Source organism: Choloepus didactylus, chromosome 18 (assembly GCF_015220235.1).
Source record: "Choloepus didactylus isolate mChoDid1 chromosome 18, mChoDid1.pri, whole genome shotgun sequence".
Lineage (NCBI taxonomy): Eukaryota > Metazoa > Chordata > Mammalia > Pilosa > Megalonychidae > Choloepus > Choloepus didactylus.
In genome coordinates this window covers 76,050,032-76,077,415 of record NC_051324.1, presented here as the reverse complement: position 1 = coordinate 76,077,415, position 27,384 = coordinate 76,050,032, and the positions used below count along the sequence as shown (strand labels likewise).

Here is a 27,384-nt window from a genome sequence, read left to right as displayed (position 1 = left end):
CCCCGCCCCCGCGCACCCGGAAGTGAGCGCCGCCGGCACCGCCCTCGCTCTCGCCGCGCGGCCCGGACCCTCCTCCGTGGCGCGGGCGCGCGGCTTCTCGGTAGGCGTCCAGGCCCCGGGCTGCCCTCCGGGTGCGGCGGGAGCGGGGGCCGCTCCCGCGGGCGCCGGGCGCCTCTCTCGCGCCGAGGCCTTTCGTTACCGGAAGTGGGGGCGCGGCGCGCGGGCTCTCCCTGGCCCGGGCCGGGTCCGCAGCCCCCGGGGCGCCGGCGCGGTGCGGGCGGCAGGACGGCTCGGCCTGGGCGGACGAGGAGCGCGCCTGGCTGGGGGGCGGCGCCTGGGACTCGCCCCGCACGGGAAGGGCCCGGTTCCCCTTTCTCCGCCCCGCTCGGGATGATAGGGCCGGGAGCTCGGAGCGCGCCCGCGCCCCTCGGAGACTGCCGCGGTCTGCAGAGGAGGGGCAGAGGGAGCGCCTTCTCCCTGCCGTCTCGTGCCCCGCGGGCCACCGCTGCCCTGCTTCGCGCCAGCAGACCCGTGTTGTGCTCTCGGCAGTTTGTCAGACGCGTCTCCTGCCGTTACTGTTTGTTTTGGCTAGCAGTGGAGTAGCAGGCCAGGCACTCCTTGTTGCAAAGACTTCGCCAGGGCTTGGCTTGTGGCACCTCTGGTGCCCTGTGGTGGTCCTGGCCCTGATGGGAAGGACCCTTGGGCCGGGGGTGAACGTCACCGACAAGGCCCCTTCTTCCGTGGAGTTTAGACTTTGGGGGGACAGCTGGTAAGGAAATGCACGCAATGCCACATGGCTTGAAGAGACTAGGTCAGCTGGAGGGGGAGTGTGGGGCGCAGTTTCGGATAATGGGGGTCAAAGGAGGAAGGTGCGGGAGCCGAGGCCGGTGGGGAGTCAGCGGTGCAGAGGTCTAGGGTTAGTTTGCCTGATTTGAACAAATGATGTCGAGCTAGAATGTGCTACTTAATATCAGAAATTTGATCTGACTTTACCGGGAACTCTCAGAAAAACTCTGGGTCGCGGTGTCTGGAGCCAGTCTTTTGAGTATTCGGGGCTGTTGGAGCCTCTGGGGAATTGTCTGTCGGTGGAAGTTTCGTCGCCATCGGTGACTCGATCGTTTGTGCCGCGTGTTGGACCCTGTCCTGCCTGCAGGGTGTCGTCTTGGCAGCTGGAGGAGAAGGAACATAGAGCGGAACTCTTCAGCCCATGCCAGTGCACACTCAAACCAGGAGTTTCAAGAGCTTAACTTAAAACAGGAACTCTCCTTCGCTCTCAGTCCCCGCCCCGCGGGGGCCCGCCCAGTGATTAGAGGGGTTCGGGTAGGGAGCGGAAGAGGAAGGCTGCAGGGCCCCAGCGATGTCCTTGGGATGAGGTTTCCAGGGGGACGGGGGCAGGTGATGCGAGTCTGAGCAGCAGAAGTGGCTGGTGTGGTCAGTGCGCCTGTGAACAGAAGGACCTCAGAGAGGAATCGGAGTCTTGGGGGTCGACGCCCCAGATTGCAGAAATCCCGGGTCCTGGCTGGCCAGCTCTGCCCTGCCAGGGGAAGGGGCGGGTCCGGCGAGGGGGCGTGCCCGGTGGGGTGGGGCCTGCGGAGGGGCAGGCCCGGTGATTGGGAGGGGGCTCCAGGGCTCCAGCGCCCCACGGCCCGGCGTCTGTCCCCGCAGCCCCTGCTCCCAGCGCTGCCCTAAGGCTGCGGAGATGTACATGCAGGTGGAGGTGCGCACGGGCTCCTGCCTCCATCTCAGGAGGGCCCCTGGCGTCAGGTCCTGGTCGCTCCTGGTCGGTAAGGATTTCTTTTATTTCTCCAAGAAACACAAGCAACACTGACTTTGAAAAAGTATAAAAATGAAATAAAAGATTTCCTTGTTTTACTACCCCCAAAATACAGCAACTCGTTTCTTTGTATTCCTTTCCGATTTTCCCTGTCATCTTTCACAAACACCCCATCCCTCCTTTTCGCCACTCACTGTCCCTTGTGTGAGGGCCCCCTCCGCCCCTGCTCCCGTGCACCTGGCCACGCTGCTCAGCTCCTTCCTCTTCCTCAGTCATCTGCGGGGACCCCTGTGAGTCTGCTGGCCTCCTGGCCCTGGAGCCGCCCCTCGTCACCCCTGCCCACAGGAGCTCGGGTCAGCTGTGCCGCTGCCGAGTGTGCTGGCAGTGGCCCTGCCGTGCGTCGCCTCCTTATGCCAGTCCCCTCCCTGTGCACCAGGGCCGTGCCCCATGGGAAGTGTTCAGGGGGTGCTCGTGGAGGCCACTACCAGGTTTTCAGACAGACTTCTGGGGGCGATGCTTTCTCTTCCACCATCCTTCCCCCACCCCCACCTGTCCACAGCCGCCGCTGGCAGTGGGAAGGGCCGGGTTGCCTGGGGCCATGGTCCTGGGTGGAGGCGAGTGGGCCCCCCCCCCCGGAGCCAGCACCTGCTGGGCCAGGGAGGAGCGGGACCCTGGCTGGACGCCGGACAGGAAGGCTCTCGTTTTCTCTTCCAGGAATCCTGTCCATTGGCCTGGCTGCCGCCTACTACAGCGGAGGTAAAGGGCCCCATCCTGCTTCCAGTCACTTGCTGTTTGGAAAATAGCGAAAAAGAGGGGGAAACCGTCCCCCATGACCCCTGGTGACCCCGCGGTGGTCAGGGCCGGACTGGCCAGCACCTCTGCCTCTGTCCTCGGGTGTGGGCGCCCCCACGAGCAGCCGGCTGCTTTCGCTTCCTACGGGCTGAGCGGTTCCCACTGTCCTAAACGTTCTTCCAAAAGCTGCTCCTTAAGATTTGCCTGAGGCTCTGCCGCAGGAGGAGCCACCCCTGAAGCCCATCTCCCATATTGCTCCTAGCTTTCCGCCACCACATCGCGCGCCACCCTGACTGCCTCCCAGACAGACACCTGGGAGGGTGGGGGTCCCGTGTGGGAGGGAGCGGTCCTGGCAGGCACCCTGCCAGGGCCCTAACCTGCCGGCACCTCTGCTTGCTCTGCAGACAGCCTGGGCTGGAAGCTCTTCTACGTCACGGGCTGCCTGTTTGTGGCGGTGCAGAACCTGGAGGACTGGGAGGTGAGGGCAGGGGCCGGCAGGGTGGGCTGTGGGGACCCCAAGGTGGGCAGGGGCTGTTTGGAGCGCGGGCCTAGTGGCTCTGAGGCCTCCTGGCCTCTGGTGACGACCAAAGCTGAAGGAGGGCTCCCTGCACGCTCACCCCCACCCCCCAGTTCTGAAGCTCCTGTCCTGGCCTGGTGGCCCCCACTCAGCTGGAGGCACCCTGCCAGCGAGCCCACAACCACTGCTGGCCAAGGACCCTCCCGAGGCCGTTCCTCTTCCAAGAAGCCCCCCACAACTTTTTGATCAAATTCCTTATACCTGGAGCGTTGCTTAGACCCAGAGTGGGCGAAGGGCGGGCACCCCTCTCGCCCTGGGTCTCCTTCCGAGCCCTTTGCTAAAGGACTGGCCCTAGGTGCTGCTCTGATCTCCGACCTCCGTGCCTTGTGCAGTGACCTTGGTGGTCAGGTGTGGAGGAGCCACTGGCTTCAGCTGCTGGGTTTTCTCTTTACCCCCTTGATCCCCAAGGATTAAAAAGGGATTTGTGTTCCGGAACATTTGCCTCCGACAGAGCAGCACGGGTGGGCAGGCTTCAGGGAATGGGGCTCTGCCTGGGGTGGGGAGCGAGGGGAGCAGACCCCCTGAGCCTTGGCTGTTGGGGTGGTGTGAGTGGGGCATGTGCACAAACACCCCAGCTTGTGACTCCCACTTTTCAGGAAGCCATTTTCAACAAGGACACCGGGAAAGTCGTTTTTAAAACGTTCAGCTTGTACAAGAAGCTGCTCACCCTTTGCAGAGCGGGCCATGACCAAGGTGAGGCGTGGGGGGGTGGGAGAGGGCATGGAGTCCACCGACAGGCTGGGGTGGGGGAGGTGCCACAAGACCGGTCCCTGTAGTCATTTGCCGTGGGCTGGCTGCTGCAGGCTGGTTGGAGCCTGGGGGGTTTTCCAGTGGGGCGCCTGATGAGGGTCCCTGAACTGCAAGCGGAGCCCCCACCCCCTGGCAGAATGGGGCTGCTGTCGGTGGGCACATCTCGGGGTGCACCCCCAGCCCCTCAGGGCTGGCGACCATGGCCGGGCAGATCCCCTCGAGACAGCCCACGGGACAGGTGGCCCTGGGCGGCGGGAGGGGCTGCAGGGTGGTACTGGGCTCTGTGCGTGCCCTCGGGGTGTCCCCAGTACCTGAAGGGACAGTCTCCTGAGAGCTGCCAGGACCCCGCCGGCCACAGTGACTGGTTTTTAGGGGCCACCCAGCAGGCCCCTTCTCTCACGGATGAGCAGCTGAGCCGCGTGAGCTTTTCCTTAATGTCAGGCTTTGCTGCCTGTGGGCAGTGGTCGTTATCACCCAGTGCCAAGACCATGGGTGGGGCCCATCCTCTGTCCTGCGGGGCTGTCCTCTGTCCTGTGGGGCCATCCTCTGTCCTCTGGGGCCGTATGCCCGTTCTCTGTTCCGTGGGGCCATTCTCTGTCCTGCAGGGCCGTCCTCTGTCCTGCGGGGCCATCTCCTCTGTCCTGCGGGACCATCTGTGTGGGGCCGTCCTCTGTCCTGCGGGGCCATCTCCTCTGTCCTGCGGGACCGTCCGTGTGGGGCCGTCCTCTGTCCTGCGGGGCCATCTCCTCTGTCCTGCGGGACTGTCCGTGTGGGGCCGTCCTCTGTCCTCCGGGGCTGTCCGCCCATCCTCGGTCTCCTGGCTGGCCCTCCTCTGATGGAAGGCAGCAAAGGCGCAGTGCTGGTGTCCTCTGGGAAGTGGCGGCCACAAGCACGGCCTGTCCAGCAGACCCAGGCAGGTGCGTCACGGCCCTCCTCACCCCGCAGTGGTGGTCCTGCTGAACGACATCCGCGACGTGAACGTGGAGGAGGAGAAAGTGCGGTACTTTGGGAAGGGCTACGTGGTCGTGCTCCGGTTTGCCACCGGCTTCTCCCACCCGCTCACCCAGAGTGCAGTGATGGGCCAGCGCAGGTAGGGGCGGGTGGGGCGGCACCGGAGCCTCCTCCTGGGGCGGGACAGACCCTCATGCCAGCACCCGCAGCAGGCCGCTGCCTCTGCCAGGCAGCCCTCGGGGCAGCGGGTGGAGGAGGCTCGCAGGACGCGGAGGCGCTGGCAGGGAGGGACGCGGGCACCAGGCTGTCCCGGGCGGGGCTGAGGCTGCCCACGTGGGGGTCACCTGCCTTCTCTCCGGGGTGGCCTCGCTCCAGTGACGTAGAAGCTGTTGCCAAGCTCATTGCCAGCTTCCTGGAGCTGCACCGTCTGGAGAGCCCCACGGACCTGCCCCAGAGCAGCGACAGCGACGCCGACCACCCCGGGCACCCGAGCTGACGGCCACGCAGGGCCGCCTGACGTGCGGACGGAGGCACCGAGGTGAAAGCCCCCCCGGCCTTGGTGTCCGACGGTGCCTCAGCAGCCTGAAGGGAGGGTCTCCAGGGCTAGTCCCGTGGCCTCTCCCTCCGGTGCAGCAGTCCCTGGGTTTCCCCCTGGCCACTACACCCCAGGGCATCCCAGGCCGGGTTGCCACTTCCTGTCCCCTCCACACAGAGGGGGCTGGATGCCTCTGCATTGGAGTTACAGTTTGGGGTGCTGCCTCCCGGGGCGTTGAGGGGAGGGGATGGCTGAGCCACGCCTGTGTCAGGAAGGAGGGCAGAGCAGGTGGAAGGGACATTCCAGAGCCTCCTCCAGGATCCGGCCGCCTGTGTTTGCGCATGACGAGCCGCACTGCCCTCCGGACAGCCCCTGGGAAGGAAGGCAGAGCCAGGGGTGGGCGCTGCCTACAGAGCGGCCTTGCCCACAGCAGTTCCTGCAGGTCTCCAGGTGGCATCGGCTCCCGGTTAGTCTGGTGCCTGCGGCTGGCTGGCACCAGCGTGTGGTTCCTGCACCCACAGACGCGGGGTCCCTGCTGACTTGGCATCGCCTGGCCTCAGCCTCGTGGGATGCTTGTCCATCCTCGTCCCGAGGACGTGGCTGCTGACCGCTGGTGCGGGGACACGCGTTGCCTTCACTCCCGCACGCCTGGCTGCCCACCGTGTGAGAGGACCCTCTGCTCCCGACCCTCCAGGCAGGGGCTGAAGAGGAGAGGAGAAGGTGTCCTTCCCAGCGTTTCAGAGACCTAAAGCAGCATTTAAAACCTGGAGCTTTCAGGTGAAGATTCAGATCTCCAGCTTCTCTTGAACAGTGGGAAGCCCCGGCAGTTTCTGTGGCAGGTGTGGACTGGAGCTCACGGCTGCTGACCCGCACCTGGCACCCCGGCTTGCTTCCCAGGAGGCTTCTGAGCAGTGGTGGCACGCTGGGTGCTCAGCCCCCTTCCTTGGGGGTGACCGCTGCTCCCACGGCTCTGAGCAGGGACGCTTGCGTCCTGCAGGGGCCCCCACGAGGCTCCCCCGAGGGCAGGTACATGTGGGAAAGCTGGGTCACCCCCACCCTGGAGGGGCGCCCCTCACTCCCTGGGGCTCCCTGGGCTGTGGAGTGAGCCCGGGGAAGCAGCAGGGAGATGGGGTTCGTAGGCTTGCAGGGCAGCAGCGGGCCAGGCAGCCCACGGCACGGTCCAGCCCCCCTCGAGCACCTCGGCCTGGGGTCCGGCTGGTCCAGGCTGAGTTAAGGGACGGCAGTCTCTCAGGAGAGAACGCGGGACGGGAGCTCCTGTGTGGGGAGGGGGTCGTTTAAATATGCCAAAGTTCATTTTTTTAAATGGTCAATTTGAAATTTAATTCCCATAAAACGCAACTGGCTTCCTGGCATATTTGCCCCAGTGGGCTGCAGAATACACCCCCGGGTTGGCTGGTGTTGGGTTGGGCTCAAATCTGGATCCTTTGTTCCGGGGGCCCAGGACACAGAAGGGAGGGTCCGAAGGCTCGAATGAGGCCCAGCCGTGAAGCCAGGGCAGCAGGAAAACCAGTCTGCAAACTTGTAGTAGCCTACTCTCAACTTTTTATTTCCAAAGAATAAAATTTCTACGTGCAGAGCATAACGCGGGTCCTGAAGTCCTTTTCTTGCGTGCCGTCTGCCTCGTGGGGCCGGCCTGGCCACTGAGGGAGCCCTGCAGGATGTGGGGGGTCCCGGCCGCAGCCCAGTGACCCCCACGCCGCGTCCCCCTCAGGGGCCCAGGGCTGGCTCTGGGCCGGCAGGGAGGATGCCAGCGGCTGCAGCTGCCTCGCCCAGGTCGCCCAGCAGCTGCTGCAGCCGCCGCAGGCCCGGGCGCACGTTCTCCTCCAGCCACTCGTCCACGGCGTCAGGGTAGAAGACGCGCTGCAGGCCGGCCTCCAGCTCCCGCGCCACGGCGTCCCACCTGGCTAGGAGGCTGGGGCGACAGCGGCCGTGAGCCCCGGGGGAGACCGCGTCCCGCACACCCGCAGTCGGTGCTGTCACGTGCCTCGGTTTGCCCAGCATGAACCGGGACATTAGCATGGATCTCTTACAGTTGTTGGGGAGAATAAAGGGGTGAGCTTGTTACATTTTAACATTGGACACTGCAGCCTGTCTGACCACTGGCTGGCAGATTTCTTTCTCAGTGCAACATAAAACTGTCCCACAACTGAGGCCCTACATCTGCTGGGACGCGGCATTCGGGGTCTGCACAGCTCGAACGTGGGGCGCATCGGGCAGGGCCGGCCCCGGTGACTGGCTCCCCCTCCGGCTGGGGCCTTACCTGAGGGCCTCGGGCTGGATGTGCTGTACCATGACCGGGTGGATGAGCTTGTGCTGGCGGTGGTAGGGCCCGAACCAGCCCGTCACGTACCTGGGCACAGACAGGTGCCCGCTGGGCCTGCCGGGGCAGCCTCGGGGTCCTCCCCGCCCCACCCCCCCGGCCAGGCTGCGGGGGCGCACCTGTTCCCATCCAGCAGGCTGTCCACTGTGCTGCGCAGGTGCAGGCTGACTTGCGTGACGAGGGCGAGGATGTCACTGCCAGGGAAGGTGCCGCCACCCTCGCTGCAAGCGCCCGTGGGAGGTCAGGGTGGGTGGGCATGGGGGCGCCAGGTGCAGGGGGCAGGGCGGGTGGCCCGGGCAGGACGGGGGTGGGGTTACCTCATGGCACTGAGCCCCTCCAGGCTTGGGAGGCCGAGCACACGCTGCACCCTCTCCTTGGCCTCCGGGGAGAAGCCTCCTGTGCGGCGGACACCAGGGATCAGGCCCGTCCCCGCTGCACCCGCTGCCCCAGGACCTCACAAAGCCACACGGTGTTCGTTAGTTTTAAAAATTAGAAAGAAATGCTGGAAGGGGAAACGTGGGGTTGCTTCTGCCATGCATGTCGGCATCCCCGTAAAGGAGGACAAGCTGAGCCCCTGGCTGAGTTCCCCGCTGGGGCAAACAGGTGTTGGGGTATTTAAATCCCTTCCATGCTCTTTGTACACTGTGGGTGTTTCAGAGTTAACCATTCAAAGGAGGAAAAATAAAAAGCAGCCTTTTCAGCCCAGTGGTGTGCTGCTGACTCTCAGGAAGCCACAGGTGCCACCTGCGTCACCTCTGCACGGCCTCACGAGCCTGTGGACATGTCGGTTCACCTGGGCCTGTGTCCCACTGTTCCCATGGGTGGCCTGGGGCAGAGTGTGGGCTGAAGGGTCCCCCCAGGGGAGAGGCTCCTGCGGCTGCCCCACCCCCAGCCCCCACTCCCATCCCCACCCGCAACGTGGATTTCCACTGGGGCTGATTGTGTCCAGGCTTGAAGACCTGGACCGGCCTCACTGCCCCCACCTGGCCCCCTGGCTCCCCACTGCCTTCCTGGGGGAGGGGGAGCCACCGTACCGTGCAGGAGCGACTGCAGACAGACAGCCAGGGATGGGATGCCCACCGGGAGCAGCTCACAGAGCACCGCGAAGTGGTCGTACCTACAACCAGAGAAGGTGCCCGGCACTCCACCCAGCCTTGCACCCCAGGTGGTCAGTCCGTCCCAGGGGTGGCCTGGCCCCACTGTAGACTCGGAAGCAACAAAGCACACCGGGTTCTCTGCTGCAACACCCCTTGGGCCCTGAAGCGCCAGTGGGGGTGGAGACACAAGGCCCCAGGGCCCCCAGAGCCCCCCGTCCCGCAGGCTCTGGGCAGGCCCGGCTCACAGCCCTGCATTGCCCCCTCCCCAGCCTGGGCACCCTGTCGGGCTGCGGCCTTGACCCCCCTCCCCTGGGATTCCTGGGGTCTCCCCCCTTTCACACCATTTTTTTTTCACGTTAAAAAAAATAAGCCTCAATAAGATGAAGTGCTGATTTCTCATCAGAAACCATGGAGGCAAGAAGGCGTATTTAAAGCGCCAAAAGGAAAAAAAAAGCCAACCAATAAATCTATATCCGGCAAAACAAAAGCTAAGGGACTTCACCACCACTGCACTGCCCCAACAGGAGACGCCAAGGAGAGCTCTTGGGGTTGAGAGGAAAGGACAACAGACAACAGATGGAAGCTACATGAAGAAATCAACGTCTCTGGGTAAATGTAATTACCAGTGCTGTTGGAGTTTTGGTATGTAACTCCTACATTATGTAAATGGAAACTGCATAAAATGTAATGATAAATCAGTGGTTTTGGACTCATAATGTGTGAACATGTAATTTATGACAAGAACTGCATGAAAGTGGGGGGGACAGAGGGATATGGGAACATACTTTGTGTACTCTACTGAAGTTAAGTTGGTATCAAAGAAAACGATAAATTGTTAACAATTGCTAAAGATACAGGATGTGAAATTTAAGCCTCATGGTAACTACATTACCATGAGTAGGATTTAATGTATTGTAACAGCTAGAAGTAAATACCTGAAACTATCCAACTCCAATGCAGTAGCCTTGACTCTTGAAGACGACTGTATAACAGTGTAGCTTACAAGGGGTGACAGGGTGATTGTGAAAACCTTGTGGATCACACTCCCTTTATCGAGTGTATGGATGGATGAGTAGAAAAATGGGGACAAAAACTAAATGAAAAATAGGGTGGGATGGGGGGGTGATTTGGATGTTCTTTTTTACTTTTATTTTTTATTCTTATTTTTACTTGTTCTGGTAAAAGAAAAATGCTAAAAAAAAACAGACGGGTGATGAATGCACAACTATATGATGGTGCTGCGAACAGTTGATTGTACACCATGGATGACTATGGTATGTGAATATATCAGTTTAATAAATTAAAACTGAATTTAATTTAAAAGAAAAACATAGACTGTGAGCTTTATATCAATGTCAAACTTCTTGAATATGGTAACTGCACCCAAGGTGGTTACACAAGTGACATCCTCGTTCTCAGGAGACGGACCCGGCAGGACTCAGTGTTCCGGGAGCAGGACGTGTGCAGCCTACACTCAGGTGTTCAGAAAATTGATTGACAGAGAGACAGAGAGAATAATATGGCAACTGTGACAAAAATGTTAAACTTTGGGGATCTGGATGGTAGGGGTATGTTGACGCTCTCTGTACGCGGTTTGTATTATTTTTGTAACTTTCCTGTAAGCCTGGAAATGCTGACAGACAGGACCTGCAGGAGGGTGGGCCAGGGCAGGGGGCTCTTCTCTGAGACCCTGGGAGGAAGATAAGTTGGGGCTGCACGTGCCTCGGTTTCCTCAGTCGTAGGTGGGGGGCAGACAGTTCTGTGGACCTGCGGCCCCTTCTCTCCAGGGCTCGCCGGGTCCTCCCGGCTGCCCAGGGCCCACCTCAGGACCCCCAGGAGCCTCACTGATTTCCAGACAACCCCAGGCGGCAGAGCGCGGACGGGTGCGTAGCTTCCCCCTGCGGCTGCAGGCCTGCTCCGCGCTGCCCCCGGCGCCCCCGGCCCGCCGAGGCGCCCCCACCTCTGCCAGCCGGTGAGCACGATGCCCCGCAGGGCCCCGGGCGGCGCGGCGCGGGCCGCCTGCAGCCACTGCTCGTGGTTCCGGAGGTGGTGGTCGACGGGGGTCAGGGCCTGGTTGGCGCCCGTGGCCCCCTTGAAGGCGCTGGCGGCCCAGAGCCCGGGAAAGCCGCACCGCCGGTACTTCTCCATGAGGAGGGCTGCGGGGACACGCGGCCGTCACTGGGCGGCCCGGGAGCGCCCCCCGCGCGGGGCCGGGCGCGGCCAGCACTGACCCTTGCCGGGAACGTCCAGCTCGGCGCCGTAGTCCCACAGCACCGGCTCCACCAGCGGCGGCACGCCCGAGCCTGCGGGGACGACGAGGCCTCAGTGCGGGGCGTCGGGGCCGCCTTCCGAGGGTCCCGCTGGAGGACCACCCCCTCCCCGGGGCCCTCGCGGGGCGCTGGGCCAGGCCAGGGCAGGGCCGGCGCGGGGGGCGGAGGCTCTGGCGTGGGGCGGGGCTTCAGCGCCGGAGGCGGGGCTCTGGCGTGGGGCGGGGCTTCGGCGCCGGTGGCGTGGGCTCTGGCGTGGGCGGGGCTCTGCTGCAGAGGGCGGGGCTTCGGCGCCGCGGAGAGCACGGTTCCGCCAGGCCGCAGTGGTGGGGGGAGTGACACGGGCCTGGGGTCCCAGGGGCAGGTGTGCGTCCCGGACTCGCTGAGCCTCGGGCAGCAAGGTCCCGCCTCACCTCACCCCACTGCCGACCGGGGCTCACAGGCTCCCACCCCAGGCATGCAGGGCCCAGCGGGCTGGCGGGGCTCCAGGGGCTTCTCTCGCCTCCTGGCTCCCAGGACACGGGAAGACCATGGGGACACATGGGGGAAATATGGGTTATGCGTGGGGCCCCCGAGGGTCCGCATGGGGCGAGGCTGTGGGCCTGGGCGGCTAGAGCAGGAAGCGGTCACCCCACGGCCCATCCTCCTGATTCCCAGGGCGCGGGCCCACCTGCTGTTGCCCTCGGGTAAAGTCTATTACTTCCATACTCCTGTGAGACACTGAGGATGACTTTTGGGAAATTGATTTTAAACCTGGCATTCTGCTTGCGAGAAAACTTAAAGAGCAGCAAGTTCCAAAGGAATGCCCGGAGGGAAAGGAAGGGTGCAGACTCGCTGCAGTCCAACTCCCCTTCCCAGGAAGAGCCGCGCTCGGCGCCCCGCCGGCCCCCTCCGGCACCGGAACACCGCCCGCACACCACAGCCCCGCCCTTAGCACCACGCCCCGCCCACTAGAGCCCCGCCCCCACGAGCCCCGCCCCCTCAGAATCATTCCCCGCCCACTCGAGCACCACCCCACACCAGAGTCCCGCCCCTCAGCACCATGCCCCGCCCACTAGAGCCCCACCCCACCCCAGAGTCCCGCCCCTCGGGCACCATGCCCTGCCCACTAGAGCCCCGCCCCCACACGAGCCCCGCCCCCTCAGAAATCATGCCCCGCCCACTCGAGCCCCACACCACACCAGAGTCCCGCCTCTCAGCACCACGCCCCGCCCCCTGCACCTGCGAGGCCGTCCTCGGGGATGTCGCGCAGCATGTCATCCCACAGCAGTGGCCGTGTGGCGGGGTGCCGGGCAAGCAGGTGGCTGACCACCGCCTTCACGTGCGACAGGCACAGCTGGGCCTTGCTGCCCTGCTCCTGCTGCAGCCACCGCTGCGAGGCCTCACCTTCGCCCAGGTAGTAGACCTGGAAGGCAAGCACCGGGCGGCTCTCCTCGGGCACTGCCCCCTCACCCTGGGCCCCCAAGGAGGGTGCTGGATCTGGGGGGCTATGGCAAGGGCTCTGACCGTCCACGCTTTCCCCACTGGGGACTCTGCCGCCCTCCTGCAAACCTAAGCTTCCACCCAGGCTGCCGCTCAAAACAAGGGTAGCCTCTGCGGCAAAAACGTTTGCCAACCCCTGACCGAGGCCAGGCTGCCGTGTTACAGACCCGCGGAGACCTTTGCTCAGCTCTCATTGGGCCTCAGGGGCAGAACCTTCCCCAGCCCTATCCCCTGCGACCTGGAGGGGTGGCCCTGTGGGGGGAAGCATGTCGTGGTCCCCAAAAACTATCCCCTTCCTCCCAGCATCCCAAGTTGCATTTAGCTGGAAGTCAGCCATGTGCTCAAACTGACAGGCCCAGGGGTGTACTGGGTCTGTGGGCTGGAGTGGGGGTCCTATCTGACCTGCGGGGGCCTGGTGTGGGCTTGCTGACCACTCTGGCCTGGATGTCCTGACACGGTGTCTGCCCACCCGGCCTGGGCGGGGCCCCATCGTCCCTGGAGAACTCAGAACCATGGCTGGCCAGAGGCCTTCCTAAATGGGGAAGGAGCTCCTTGACCAGCCCTGTTCTTAAGCTTTAGTATTTGGGCGATCTTTCTATTTTAAAAAAACCTGCACAATGGGAGAAGGTGGTCCTGAAGTGAACAGAAGAGGAATGTGGCAGAAATCAGGGGGACAATCTGGCCTGCCGGTGAGAGAGGCGGGCAGAGAGGGTCGGGGAAGGAGCCGCACCTCGTCACAGCCAATGTGCAGCCAGCGCGCGTCTCTGTGCAGCTCCAGGACCTGGCCGAGCATGGCCCCCACCAGCGCCAGGGACTCCGCCTCATGGGGGTTCAGGGTGTTGGGGAAAGATGCCACCTCCCGGAGGTGGGCGAACGCCCCGTGCTTCAGCACAAACTGTGGGGAGACGACAGTCCGGGCTGAGGAAGCTCACGGGGGCAGCCCTTCCACCTCCCTGCCCAGGGCCGGCGGGGACAAGGCCAAGAAGAAACCCTGCAGCCCCCGGGCTCTGGGTCCGTCCTGGGACTGGCTGTGTGGTGCAACATGGGCACTCGCGGGCCGGGCCTCATTTTGCTCCCGGCCTTTGTGGCCTGTGAGACTCGCTCCTCTGACCCCCAGGGAGTGTGCAGCGAAGTAGGGCTCCAGGGCCCAGTGGGGACCTTCAATTCTATGGGGCTGAAGGATGAAGGGATGGGGCAGGCTGAATTTGTGCTGAGTTACAGTCGGAAAGTCTCCCCCAAAAGCCAGTGTAAAACCAGGACGGACTTGTCGGAAAAAGGTTAGGTTTGGGGAGCAACCAAAGGCAAACAACCATTTGAAAAACGCGTATTCCTAAAAACCTCTGTAACTTTGGGTAAGAACAGAGAGCTCTGGCAGCCCTTGCCTAGGGTTGCTCTTTCACCCCTGTCGGCCAGGGCTGGGCTGGCTGTCAAAACCAGCAGTGCTGCTCCGGAGGGCGGCCCTGACCTGGGGCACAGGGTGAAACCCACTCCCTCAGAAGCAGCAAACAGCAGGAGAGGAACGGAGGAAACGCGCAGCTCAGCTAACCAGCAGTAAAGGCCCCACGGGGTGAACGGCGACTGGCCGTAAATCTCCTGGGGAGACCCTGGAAATGAGAGCCACAGTGGGCTGCAGGAGCTCTCCACACACCCCTGGCCAACTGGGGGCCACACACGCACTAGGGGACACCCAAGAGGGACGAGCAGAGAGAAGCTGAGCCACACGTGAGAACCAGGTGGGCTTAGCGTGACCCCCGCCCACCCAGGCCCAGTGGCAGAGGTGGACGCCCACATACCACATGTACCCGAACCCCAGCTGACCACCAGCTACGAAAACAGAGGGGTGACCCCTCAGAAGCCAGGCTGAGAAATAAAAATGGGATTAAATAACTAGAGCAATCAGTGGCCTCACACCGCAAGGGAAGACACCCCAAAGATTAAATCCAGGCAACTTACTTAAAAAGAAACAAAGCAGCAGCCATCCCACCCACAGGGGAAAATAAAAAATTTAGAGGTTGCTATATTATCTAAAATGTCCAGTTTTTGACAAAAAAATTATGAGAAATTCAAATAAACTGGAAAGTAAAACCCAAATTCAGGAACAAAAGCCCAATCAATAGAAAGGGGCCCTGAGTGGCTAAATCAGACAAAGATTTCAAAGAAACTATTGTGGACATGTTCAAAGAATTAAAACTATTTCCAAAGAATTAAAGGTATATTTGATATGGATTCAGCTAAAGGGGATCTCAATAAAGAGAAACTGACAATAGATCAATTGAGATCATTCCATCTGAACAGCACAGAGAAAAGAAGGAAGAAACCAACAGAGCCTCAGTGACCTGTGGGACATTAAGCCACACGTGAGCCACGGGAGCTCCAGAGCAGGGGCAAGACAGGGGGGCAGAAAAATCATTTCAAGAAATGGCTAAAATCTTTGCAAAACTGATGGAAAAACAATAATCTACAGATCCAGGAAGCTCAACAAAACCAACGTAAAATAAACACAAAAAAACCCAAACCCAGGATACATCACGATGGAACTGCTAAAAGCCAAACACAAAGAGAAAATCTTCAAAGCATCAAGAAAAAAATCGGTTATATTTCTATATGCTAGCAAAGAACAATCCAGAAATGCAGTCAAGGAAGCAATTCCATTAGCAAGAAAACCAAAAATAATAAAATGTATATCAATAAATTTAACAAAAGAAATACACTGAAAATGACAAAAGACTGCTGAGGGGAATCAAGATCTTATTTAGTTAATGGAAAGACATCCCATGTTCATGGATTGAAGGCCCAACATTGCTAAGATGTCAGTTATCCCCGCCTTGACCTACAGATTCAGTGCAACCCAGTGTAAATCCCGATAGTCTTTTTGGAGAAGTTGACAGTTTGGTCCTAGAATGCAAAGGACCTAGAATAGCCAAAACAGTTTTTCAAAAGAACAAAGGTGGAGGACTACCACTACCTGATTTCAAAATTTACTATAAAGCTACAGTAGTAGGCAGTGTGGAGCTGATGTGAGGACAAGGAGGGACACCAGGATCACTGGATCAGAGAGAGTCCAAGAACAAACCCTCACATTCACCATCAATTGATTTTCAACAAAGGCCCAAGGCAATTCAATGGAGAATGTGGAGTTCTTTCAACACACGGTGCTGGGGCAATCGGAGATCTATATGCAGAAAAACGAACCTAGACTCCAACTTTACCGTTCACAAAAATTAAGTCAGAAAGGATCATACATAAAAATGTAAGAACTAAAACTACAAACCTCCAGTGGAAAACACAGAAGGAAAACATTGTGACCTTGGGTTAGATAGAGATTTCTTAGATATAACGTAAAATTACCAAATGATAAACTGGACTTCATTAAAATTACAAACTTGCTCTTCCAAAGACACCATTAAGAAAATGAAAAGACAAGGTACAGACTGAGAGAAAATATTTACAAATCATATTTTGATAAAAGACTTGTGTCCAGAACATATAAAGAAGTCTTCTTGTTCAGTAAGAAGATAAAACAACCCAATTAAAACATGGGAAAAAGACAGTGCAGACATTTCAGCAAAGAAGAACTACAAATGGCTAATAATCTCTAAAATAATAATAATAATCTACTAGCAATCTCTACGAAAAGACACTACACTACCCGTCATTACTCAGCTGGGAAATGAAAATTAAAGGCACAAGGAGATACCTCCTCACAATGCCCAGCGTAGGAGGATGTGGGAGACTGGAGCCCTTATACATTGCTATGGCGATGTGAAATGGTGCAGCCACTGTGGAAAACAGTTTTCCACTCCTCAGAATCTACCCAAGGGAAATGAAAATGAGTCCATACAAAAATGCACATGCAAATATTCCTAGGAGCATTATTTGTGATCATCACAAACTGGAAACAACCCAGATGTATATCCACTGGTGAACAGATAAAAAGTGCTCTATCCACACAATGGAAAACCACTCAGCAATTAAAAGGAGCCAACTACTGAGTCCTAAGTCTACGTGGATGAACTTCAGTAACATGCTCAGTGAAAGAAGCCAGCCTCAAAGACTGTATTTTGTATGACACCATTTGCATAAAATTTGTAGAAACAGCAGATCTGGAGAGACAGAGAGCAGATCAGTGGCCACCTGGAGCTGAGGTTGGGGTGAGGGATGGACTGCAAATGGGTGGAAAAGAACTTTTGGGGAGGTGGAAAAGATCTAAAACTAGATTGTGGACATGACTGTACAACATATAAACATATTAAAATCACTTACAGTGGGTGAGTTTCATGGTATGTAGCCTATACCTCAATAAGGTTAGAAAGCAACTTTTAGGACACGTGAGCTTTGGGCAGGGAATTCTTAATCCACAGATGATGTCAGAACGTGAGCTCTCGTGTCACCAACCAAGAGATCCCAAGTCACCTCACCTGCAAATCAACAAAACAAAGGAAAATTCTATTCACTCCTGCTTTAGTCACTAAAACTTCCAGCGTAGGAAAAAACATGAGGATGTGAACCTCTGAGGCCTGGGATTTCTCCCTCAGCTCTGCAAGTGTGGAAATCCATCAGGCTGGGAACACCAATTTCTGATTTCAAAAGGAAAGAGTATTTTTAACACAAATACAACACAGCTGTGTTTAACGCCAGCTAAGGTCCTGGATCCCAGCATCCAGAGAGGCCAGGAGAAACCAGGAGACCTAGACAACTGAGGCAAACAACCAGCTCTTGAGAGACCAGGCCACGCGGCGGAGACGCTGAGAGCTGGAGGGACAGTGCTGCCAGCCACATGCCGTGTGACCAGTGACTGCTGGCGCCCTGACCTGACTCCAGCCGTCCCCAGTCAGATCCTCTGGCTCACTTGTGTCAGGGCACACACAGAGGTAAATCAGGCATATGACAAATGCTCCACAAGTGACAGCGCGGAAGAGGTGTTGACAGCCAGAGCCAGGGGCCAGATGCTTTACGGAATTCTTATTCCGTCTGGTCAAGTTTGGCTCCATTTACAGATGAGGGCTGCAGTCCTGTGTGGGGTCGGGTGGAGACAGCCTCATACCCGGGTCTGCCAGACCACAGTGCAAGACACTCGGGGCTGCAGCCGCCACGGGCTCTCCAAACGCCCTTTAAGTGCTGCAGGCGGAAGGGCGGCAACACAGAGGAGAATTCCAGAAAGCTGCCCCACGACACCCAGTGTGGAGCAGAAGGAACGCCCCACTCCAAGTGAAAACAACACCTTGAACGTGATACGGAAATCAGGATCAGAATGGAGGAGTCCGTTGTTGACAAATCTAACAGGATTAATTGTTAGAAAAAACTGGAAACTACCAGCCAAGAAATCAACAGTGCACTTAAAGTCCAATCTAGCTAATGCAGACATGGAAAATACTTCTGAAGACTACATAGGAACCTGGGAAAATATTTTCAGTATTAAGAGAGAAAAAGACACAAAATTATAGATGTGGCATGGTTGCAAACACGCAAAGATATGTATGCTTGTGGCCCAAGATGAGACAGAAATACAGAAAATGGAAGGGATGTGTATTTTACCTCACAAGATAACATTTTCATGAATATAAATTAAAAAGAAAAACAAATAACCCAGTGAGACAGGGCACTGGGAGTCACACCATCCCGCTTCCGGGCCTTTCTCTCTGTTGGTCAAGTGGGGAGGGGCCCCAAGCTGGACTCTGAGAGCAGAAGCCCCTCCATGCAGCACCGAGCCCTTCCTGCTGTGGGTATGATTGAGCCCCCTGGGGTCTGCTGCTCCCACACCTCTGCGCTGAGCTTGGGCAGCCTGCATGGCTGAACCGATACCTGGGCACCTGCATGCACACCTGAGCACATGCCCCCACACCTGCACACCTGCACCCACACCTGGGTGCCTGAACACACACCTGAGCACCTGAACCCACACCTGAGCACCTGGACTCACACCTGGGCACCTGAACCCACGCTTCGGCACCTGAATGCACACCTGGGCACCTGGACCCACACCTGAGCACCTGGACCACACCCGGCTGCCCAGCCCCGAAGCCCCCACTTACCTCCATGTGTCCGAACGTCTGCACCAGGGGGACGACCTCGAGCTCATTCAGTCTGGCCAGATGCAGGATCTCCTGGATTTCGGAGGGGCTGGGCAGAAATCACCCAGAGAGGGATGGCACCACATGGTCAGCAGAGCTTCTGCCCACCCTCCCATAGGCGCAAACCCTTCCTCGCCAGATGCCCCGAGGGCTCCCTGGGGGCCGGCCAGGTGCTCACTCCAAGGTAGAATTTGGGAAACGGTGACAGTTTGCTTTTATCAGCTCTTCCCGAAACCACAGGAGGCTGAGGCCCCAGCATTTTACCAGGAATCACGTTCTAGAACAGGGTGAGGAGAACGTGGCCCGCGGGGCACACCCAGCTGACACATCTGCACAGCTTTTTAAGATGGTTGAAGAAAGAAGTCAGAGGAGGAGCAGTGTTTCCCGAGGTGGGAATTTCAGGGTGGTTTTGGGACACAGACGCACCCACTCCTTCCTGAAGGGACCCTGTGGGCTGCACAGCCCGGAGCAGCGACCACCTGGCCCCTCACGGGGAAAGTCTGCCCACCCTGAGCGGGGGCCCGGGGAGGCAGGGAGGCGAGCACCACGTTCCACGCTCCAGGGACGCGCTCCCTGCCTGGGGCCCCATCACTCTCCTGCGCTGACCCAGCCCCGGGCTCACAACCTGCGGGGGCTGAAGGCCCCACCTCAATTTGACGGTTTTTCACAAGCTCCATCAGGATAAACACATTCATGAAATTTATCTCAACCTAAGAAATCTCAATTAAAATGTGATTGCTAATTTCTGTATGTATCTGAACCAGCTCTTCAGCTCTATCAATTTATTGTTTCTCATACAGAGTTCTGTCCTTCCCCTAAATATACCTTCTTCAAGCGTCAAAGGACCCCAGCAACTTTTCACTTTCAAAAATACGTGCTTATTGTACGAAGGAAAACAGACGAGCATAAAGAAAATGAAAACCACCGGCGCCCTCACCGCCACAGGCCGGCCTGGGGTTGGCGGCCCCCCCCACCTTCCTCCCGCTCACCCATGGGGCTGCACAGTCCTGAGAGCCTCCACCTTCCCCCCAGGACCCCAGTGAGCACAGGGCAGGGAATTCTTTAAAAGGCGTCACCCAGCTGGTAGCTCAAATAGCACCTCCTTGTCTTAATGTCCTCAGATACTAAGAGGTCAGGATCACCTCTTTCGGGGTACAGATTTACCTGGACACCCACGACTGAACCCTGGGACCGCGTGCCCGACCTTTCTGATCGGCCCCTCTCCAGCCCCTCCCCACACAGAGCCCCAGGGAGCAGACCCTCCCCACAAGCGAGGCCGGAGTGTCCTTGAGGCAGCACAGCCTGAGAGGAGCCCAAACTCTCCTCGGGAGACACATTTTATCCATAAGGAAAGAGATGAGTTTGCAACGTCAAGGCAGAGTGTGCTGAGCCGCCCCGGCGCCGCCCACCTCGGTGCTACCTGCAGGCCCGGTGCTACCTGCAGGCCCGGTGCTACCTGCAGGCTCGGTGCCACCTGCAGGCCCGGTGCTACCTGTAGGCTCGGTGCTACCTGCAGGCCCGGTGCTACCTGCAGGCTCGGTGCTACCTGTAGGCATGCTTGGCCCTCAGCAGCCTCAGGGGGCCCTCGTAGGGGAACATGTCCTCATACTCGATGAGCAGGGCGTTGGCACCCAGAGCGTGGAACAGAGGAAAAATCTGAGGGGAGAGAAGGGCGGGTTACGAAGTGACCGTGGGAAGGTCAAGGGACCCCACGCAGCGGGGAGACAGCCCCTGCTTAGCCACGGGATCGGTCGTATTTGACATTTGCGTTCTCCTGGCAAGCTGTCAGAGGAACACATGCTCCACATCCCGATCACTCTCATCACTCAACCGGGAGGCACGGGCGGGGAGGGAGCGGCTCCAGCACACGGCGGCCCTCACCGGCCGAGCTCTGGAGGGGCTGGGGGGAGAGGGCCGAGCAGGGGCGAGTCCACCCTTCCGTGGGACAGTGGGACGCACACCAACGGGAGCCGGGTTAGGGGAGCACAGGGTTCCAGGCTGGGGGCCCCAGGGACAAGGACTGGGAGTCATAGGGAATGGGGGGCCCAGGAAATGGGGGGATCACAGGAACAGGGGTTACAGGGGATGGGGTGCTTAAGGAATGGGGGACCGAGGTTGTGGAGGGCTGAGGGATTGGGGGACCACAGGGAACAGGGGGTTACAGGGGATGGGGGGGCCGAGGGAGTGGGTGCATCGGGAAAGGCTGAAGGCTTAGGTTAGCATCTGGGGAGGGGAGGGCAGGCGGGAGAGGGGAGCAGGCACGAGGTGAAGGACGGAGTGGAGGGGCTGTCTGTTCCGGGGCTTCGCTCGTGGGGGTTTCCTCCCCTAGACCTTCCACACCTCCTTCTTGGTCTTTATCTCAGAGGAGGTGAACTCCTCTGTCCGCCAGGATTTTCAGTACTAGTGCACACCTACTAAACATAACTGTCAAGACTCTTCGTGTGGCATCGAGACCACGGTGCTGGTTTGACTCTATCACGTGCCCCAGAAAGCTGTGTTCTTTTAATCCAATCTTGTGGGTGCAGACACTGTGGGTGGGGCCTTTGGGTTAGGTTGTTTCCATGGAGATGTGACCCCACCCATTCAGGCTGGGTCTTAATCCCCTTGCTGGAGGATAAAAGGCAGAGACATTTTGGAGAAAGCCACGGAAAGCAGAGGCTAAACCCAGGAGAGAAGGTTCCAGAGCCTGCCGTGTGCCTTCCCGTGTGACAGAGGAGCCGGACGCCAGCAGCCTTTGCCAGGAGAAGGGATCGTCCTGCTGAAGCCTTAATTGAGCACTGTCACGGCCTTACAACTGTTGAAGTTTGTGAACTAATAAACCCCCATTGTAAACGCCAACCCATTTGGAAGCACATGACTTGTAACATTCTTTTCCTTACGTTACTGTCAACATTTTCTTTCCCCGAAGATGCCGGGAAGTTCTGAAGCACGCTGAATGGAAGGAGGAAGTTAGTTTGGGACTGAAACTGACTACAACTCAGCTGTACAAAATTCGCAAAACAGATAACCGGTTACAGAAAGAGGCAGACCGCGGGTCGGACATGTGGCTCTGGCCCTGCCCCGGCTGCCTCGGCACTGGCGCTTCGGCTCCTTTCTCGCCGCCTCCAGTTCTGGTGCCGGGCGGGGGGGGGTCAGCAGCATCCCCCGTGGGGAGGTGATGGGCTCAAAACCAGCCCCCAAGACCCGGGGCCCTGGCACCGAAACATGTCTGGACTTGGCCAGAGAAGGTCCATCGCTATTTCATTTTTCCTTAAAAACTAATTTTTTTTAAACATACATGAAAGTAGAGAAAATTATATAATGAATCCCCATGCACTTACAATAGTTGTCAGCATTTTGCCGAGTCTGTCACACCTACCTCCCACTTTTCTTTTTTGGCCAGAGTATTTTAAAGACAATATATATTTTCACCTATAAATACTTTAATATGAATCTCTGAAAAAGACTTTTAAAAAGAAACACAATTCTATAGTCACACCTAACCAAATCCTTTAATATCATCCAATATTCATTCCCTCCGTAGGCTAAAGATTCCCCAATCATTTCTTGGTATCTAAAGCTTGCTCTTTAGTAACTTTCCTCAGGCTGGATATAATATTCTTGATTCATGCTTTCTTGAGTAGAATGTTGCTGTCAAAACGTCTAATGCCAATCTAATTTTCTTTCCCTTATATATGACTTGGGTCTTTCTCCTGGAAGCTCAAAACATGTTTTGTTTTGTTTTTTTCATTTTTGCTTTCTTTAAAGTCTGAAAGGTTTCCTAAAAGATATCTTGGTATAAATCATTGTAGGTTAGTTTTCCAAGGTATATGGTATACCTTTCAATATGTAGGTTCAAATATTCTTTAATTTCAGTAAAAAAATTTTTTTGAATTGCAGTTTTTTAGCATCTGTTCTGAATCATTACTTTGGTTCTCTTCTTTGGGGGCTACTGTAGATTGAAAAACATGGTCACAGTGTTGTGCAGCCCCTTCCATCGTGAGGTGGAGTCGATTCCCAGCCCTTGACCTGGGGCTCGCCTCACCAATAATCAGTGGGACAGGGACACTGTGTGAGCCCAGAACTCAGGCCTTGAGAAGCCCTGCAGTTTCTGCTCTCGATCTCTTGCAACACTGCCCTGAGATGGCCCTCCTGGAGGAGGCTGGCCTGTCCTGGAAGGTGAGCACACATGGTGGAGAGCCAATGCCAGCAGCAGCTGCCGGACGTGTGAGTAAGGCCACCTTGGGCTCAGGAATTTCTGGTTGCCCAGTGGCTGTAACACGAGGGAGACCAGCAGAAACCCTCGCCAACCCACTGAATAACAGACTGTCTTCGCCTCTAAGTTTGGGGTGGTCTGCGTGCAGCAACAGGTAACTGAAACAGGGACTCGTTATACGCATGTTGGGTCTTTGTCTATCTTCTTTATCAATTTGTTACAATGCCTTGTTATGTTTCTCCATGTTTGACTTTTTTTTCCTCTTTTCTGTCATTTATTTCACAATACTGTACTTTATGTGGTGTTTATTCACCTTTGTTCTTTATCTGGTCTTCATTTCTGAAATGTTTTTCTTTTCATTTATAATTCATTCCTGAGCTCTGTCAGCCAGTGTTCTGGTTTGCTAATTCTGAAAATACTAGAAATGGATTGGCTTTTGTAAAGGGGGTTTATTTGGTTACAAGGTTACAGTCTGAAGGCCACTAAGTATCCAAGGTAAGACATCAGCAATAGGGTACCTTCATCGAAGGAAGGTCAGTGGTGTCCAGGAAAACCTCTGTAACCTGGGAAGGCACGTGGCTGCACCTGCTGATCCCGGGTTGAGTTCCAGCTCCACTCTCAGCTCCTGTGCATTCTTCAAAATGTTGCTCTTGGGGCATTTGTCCTCTCTTAGCTTCTCTGGAGCAAAAGTCTGCTTTCTATGGCCATCTTCAAAATGTCTCTTTAAGTTGCAGCTGCTCCAAAATGTCACTCTTATTTGTTCTGGTTCCCTCTGTCTGTCAGATTGTTTATATGGTTCCAGTGATTTAATTCCGGCCCACTCCGAATTGGCGGGGTAAAACCTCCATGGAAATTACCCAATCAAAGTCTTACCCACAGTTGATTGAGTGACATCTCCATGGAAACTCAATCAATAGGTTCCAACCTAATCAACACTAATACATCGCCTCCACAAGATTGCATTAAAGAACATGGCGTTCTGGGGGCCATAATACATCCAAACTGGCACAGCCGGCTTTTCATAACCCCTGTAGTCTAGTTACCACAATTCTGAGCTATTCTATTTCTGATTTATGTCGTTCTTTCATAGCTTCAACGTCTTGATATCTCTTGTCTTGTTCTGAAATATTATGGGGCTCTATCATCGGCTTTGTGACCACTTTCCCTAGTGCACTATCACTGTTTCAATGTTAGTGACATCATCATCCTCTCTTTTCTTAAATGTCTCTTTTCTGTTGCTCATTTTTATATGAGATGTGTTTTCCTGTATTTCTAGAACAGCTTTCTGTGTTTGGGACGGACACAGGCCAGCCCGGGCTCCCTTTTCTATGGTCACCATAAGGTACTAGAGTTTACGGACTCTGTGCAGCCGCCCCTGCAGTACTTTCAGCATCGCCTTCTCCGGAGCCCTTTCCTCCAGGACCCGATCCTTCTGTCTCCTCTCCTCAGTGCTTCTGCCCTTCTCAAGGTTCCGTCCTCCTGGAAGGGAGTTTCCTCCGAGGGCCTCTAGGCCCGGGGCCACCCCAGCACCCTTTGGGGTCTTTTTCATCCACCCTCGGACTGGAGCCTGTGAAACCTTTTCCCTGTTTCTCCCTGAGGGGAGACCTTTACTTTGGGGCTGTTTTCTAGGTTCTCTGGTCCTAGCACTGTTGGAATCCCCTTTCTCTTTCCCACTGCCTGCCCAGCTGCTAATCTACGTGGTGGTACACTGTCCGTGGTGTGGCTTTGCCCATGTGCATTTTGGAAGTCATGGGGATGCCCTGACACCTGGTTTTGCTGAAGAGGTTGTGGATTTCTTGAAAACATTTTTCCTTCTGCTATCCTGTTTTTGTGAGGGGAAATCTACATCGCCACCATCTTGCCCCAACTTAGAACCTCACAATTGTGTTCAAAGCATGGATTTCTACAGAACCCAAGGCAACAGGTTATTCCCCGAAATAAAAAGGAATCCTTACCTCTGAGAGGTATGAGACCTTTGGTGGAGCTCCTTTTAGGTCCAAATGAACTAACCGCATCTTAAACGGTGAGGAATCTGACATTTCAATATTTTTTGAGACCTCCTACCATAAAAATCTTTTGTCTGGGCACTTCTTCCTAGTGGAGAAATTCAGAGTAATAAACACTTTCCATTTCACTTCTGATATTGTCCAGTTTTGTTTTATTAATTAGGAAGAAACTCATTTTACTGACAAGAAAATAAATCAAGAAGACTATCTCCAGATTTGTAAACAAGAATCTCTGTCATTTAATTGTGATTTTCCCCTAAACTAGAATAGCATTGGTTTCCTTATAAGATGGCTATGATTTATAACACAAATGACTGCAAACTAACTTTCTGTTTTAAAGACCCTCTTAAGCTATACATACTGTGCCAGTGAAAACAGTCAGACAGATATTGCTAAATATTTTTTATCAGACCCCACAATATGATGTTTCTATAGAAAATCTGCCCTCAATTTAATTTAATTTTGGATAGAATTAAAAGTTATTACATTCCTAAGGCTCAGGCCAACTCTGTTATATGGAAAAAGAAATGGCAAAATTTATTCATAGGCCAGAGAAAATTGCCTAGGATTGAAAATCAGCCAATGATAATTTGGAAAATGAATGAGCCACAATTTACATTCAACTTAAGGAACCATCTGGATGATAATGAAGCAATGGGGACATAGTGAAATCTTATTTTTTTCCTATATATTATAAAAGCACAAAGGATTACATGAAGAAAGGAAAGGAAATCTTTACCTATCAGTCATATATTCAGTTTACTAATTAAATGTACTCATTCTGTGCAAGAATGCTAGGAGGAATAAATCCCTGAACTTAAGGAATCTATAATGTAGTAGGGAGATAAAAGAGATGCATGCATAAATCAATCATTCTGATTTTTTTTAAGAAGATTATATCCAAGGCAATCTCAACTGACTTGATTCTCAAGGCAATTTCCTAAGTTACCAGCTGAGAAGTGGATGAGTTTTATGAGAAAGTACTGAGAGACTGAAATGCTCTTAAAGCTGAATTGATTGCAAATCTTACAAACAAAATCCATTTTCTAGGGAACAGACTTAAAGAGAAATTCTTGAGCTGGAAAATCTGCGCCACCACTGCTCTCCTCACACTGAGAGAGAAACCCTGCTATCATTTCTGTAACATCTTACCTGCCACAGGCTCATTCAGAATTGTTTTACCCACACAAGTTCCTGAAAATCTAAAGGAGAAGACAGAGAAATCAGTATTCAATCTTGTCACCAGTATGCTCATTTCTTGGCTTTTTTGTCTTTCCTTCACAACGCATAGATTTAGACTCCTTCCAAGATTTGGGTCTGCTGTCCCCGATCTTTTTCAGACTAGGTAACCTGGAGGGTCTCTGAATGGCATCTGATTTGGCACATTTCCCCCGTTTCAGGATTATTAGGCACATCTCTTTTTCAGTCCGTGAGCGTCAGGTGTCTTCCCCCCTCCACCGTCTCCCCTCCTGCATTGCCCTCACTGTTGGGCCCCTCGTTCAGCGTCCTGAGCGCGCGGCCCAGGGCTGGCCTCCAGGTGCACAGGCGGACACGGGCAGCGGGGCGCCCCTGGGCACCGGCCACGAGGCAGGGCGCGAAGGCGGCGGCGAAACCCGGAGAGGCCGGGGCGGCGGGCCGGGCCAGGACTGGCCTCCAGAGCGCGTCCGCACCTGTCTCGCAGGCCCCGGGGAACCCGCGGAGCCTTGGGGTGCGGAGCTGCGGAACAGCTTTGCTCTGGGGGACGTCCGGTCGGAGCCGGGGCCTGCGCGGGCCCGGGACACAGCGGGCAGGTGACTCGGGCCCACCCGCAGCCCGGGAGGAGGCCGAGGCCCCGCCCCTGCCTCCCCGCCCCGGCCCCGGCCCCGGCCTTTTGGCCCCATTCGGCCGCTCGGCTTCCGACTGCTCGGGTCTGGCTCCCAGACCCGGGGCCGACCGCCGAGCGCATCGCTCCCGCTCTCCGCGTCGCGCCGCCTCGCGCTACCTGTCGCGGCCCTCGCTCCCGGGCTCGAGGTTGATCCGCGGCTGCGGAGGCCGGATGGCGCCTCAGCGGAGGGGCACGCCCAAGGCGTCCGACGGCAGCGGGGCGGCCGAGCGGGGGCGGCCGAGCAGGTAGCAGGGAGCGCGGGAAGTTCGCAGGGCTGAGGCGGCGGGAGCGCGCGGCGGGAAGCGCGCGGCCGCGGGGGCGGGGCCCTGCCGGGGGCGTGGCCAGGGTATAGCGAGCGCGGCGGTCTGGGCGTGGCTGGGGCCGGGATGGGCGTGGTGTGCTCGCGGGGCGGGCCTAGCAGGGGGCGTGGCCGGGTGTAGTGAGGGCGGCGGTCTGGGCGTGGCTGGGACCGGGATGGGCGTGGTGTGCTCGCGGGGCGGGCCTAGCAGGGGGCGTGGCAGGGTGTAGTGAGGACAGCGGTCTGGGCGTGGCTGGGACCGGGATGGGCGTGGTGTGCTCGCGGACGGGCCTAGCAGGGGGCGTGGCCTGGGTGTAGCGAGCGCAGTTGCCTGGGCGTGGCCATGGCGTGGTGGGCGTGGTTGCTCGCGGGGCGGGCCTGGTA

The 27,384-nt window shown here is 56.7% G+C and overlaps 3 protein-coding genes across 9 annotated transcripts in view; 2 read left to right on the top strand and 1 right to left on the bottom strand.

Annotated features, from left to right (window-relative positions):
- Positions 1-6,982, top strand: LOC119514930 (cytochrome b-245 chaperone 1). 4 transcript variants are annotated; one of them, XM_037810730.1, is made up of 8 exons: positions 175-769; positions 1,666-1,784; positions 2,489-2,530; positions 2,971-3,044; positions 3,740-3,836; positions 4,839-4,983; positions 5,220-5,382; positions 5,901-6,038. In XM_037810730.1, the coding sequence occupies exons 1-7, from the start codon at positions 687-689 to the stop codon at positions 5,338-5,340; spliced, it is 681 nt and encodes a 226-aa protein (XP_037666658.1). In that variant the 5' UTR covers positions 175-686; the 3' UTR covers positions 5,341-5,382; positions 5,901-6,038. The 4 variants fall into 4 exon arrangements, with proteins under 4 accessions (XP_037666659.1, XP_037666656.1, XP_037666658.1 ...); XM_037810731.1 differs by lacking the exons at positions 175-769; positions 5,220-5,382 and adding an exon at positions 1-100 and having other exon boundaries at positions 5,901-6,982; XM_037810728.1 differs by lacking the exon at positions 5,220-5,382 and having other exon boundaries at positions 169-769; positions 5,901-6,982.
- HEXD (hexosaminidase D) lies at positions 6,923-27,011 on the bottom strand. 4 transcript variants are annotated; one of them, XM_037810685.1, is made up of 14 exons: positions 26,820-27,011; positions 25,991-26,040; positions 24,788-24,926; positions 20,184-20,293; positions 18,599-18,686; positions 13,297-13,461; positions 12,306-12,489; positions 11,049-11,120; positions 10,778-10,973; positions 8,755-8,837; positions 8,038-8,116; positions 7,840-7,941; positions 7,661-7,750; positions 6,923-7,312 (listed from the first exon to the last, which is right to left on the bottom strand). In XM_037810685.1, exons 3-14 carry the CDS (start codon positions 24,869-24,871, stop codon positions 7,108-7,110), a joined length of 1,458 nt encoding a protein of 485 aa, XP_037666613.1. In that variant the 5' UTR covers positions 24,872-24,926; positions 25,991-26,040; positions 26,820-27,011; the 3' UTR covers positions 6,923-7,107. The 4 variants fall into 4 exon arrangements, with proteins under 4 accessions (XP_037666613.1, XP_037666614.1, XP_037666615.1 ...); XM_037810686.1 differs by lacking the exon at positions 26,820-27,011 and adding an exon at positions 26,509-26,696; XM_037810688.1 differs by having other exon boundaries at positions 7,169-7,312; positions 7,661-7,713.
- OGFOD3 (2-oxoglutarate and iron dependent oxygenase domain containing 3) overlaps positions 26,758-27,384 on the top strand; it is a 43,231-nt gene continuing 42,604 nt past the window's right edge. The window contains exon 1 of the mRNA XM_037810718.1: positions 26,758-26,947. Coding sequence (XP_037666646.1) covers positions 26,874-26,947 — 74 coding nt within the window. The 5' untranslated portion in view covers positions 26,758-26,873. The remainder of the gene's footprint in view (positions 26,948-27,384) is intronic.

What these genes read in the sequence shown, in the direction of transcription:
- LOC119514930 (XM_037810728.1), top strand. Translation starts at nt 687, where the DNA reads ATGGGAAGGACCCTTGGGCCGGGGGTGAACGTCACCGACAAGGCCCCT. An exon ending in TGCCGCCTACTACAGCGGAG is followed by an intron (nt 2,531 to 2,970) that starts GTAAAGGGCCCC and finishes CTTGCTCTGCAG; the next exon opens with ACAGCCTGGGCTGGAAGCTC. An exon ending in GCAGTGATGGGCCAGCGCAG is followed by an intron (nt 4,984 to 5,900) that starts GTAGGGGCGGGT and finishes CTGCACCCACAG; the next exon opens with ACGCGGGGTCCCTGCTGACT.
- HEXD (XM_037810685.1), bottom strand. Translation starts at nt 24,871, where the DNA reads ATGTCAGATTCCTCACCGTTTAAGATGCGGTTAGTTCATTTGGACCTA. An exon ending in AGGGCCAAGCATGCCTACAG is followed by an intron (nt 18,687 to 20,183) that starts GTAGCACCGAGC and finishes ATTTCTGCCCAG; the next exon opens with CCCCTCCGAAATCCAGGAGA. An exon ending in GAGGGGCTCAGTGCCATGAG is followed by an intron (nt 7,942 to 8,037) that starts GTAACCCCACCC and finishes GGGCGCTTGCAG; the next exon opens with CGAGGGTGGCGGCACCTTCC.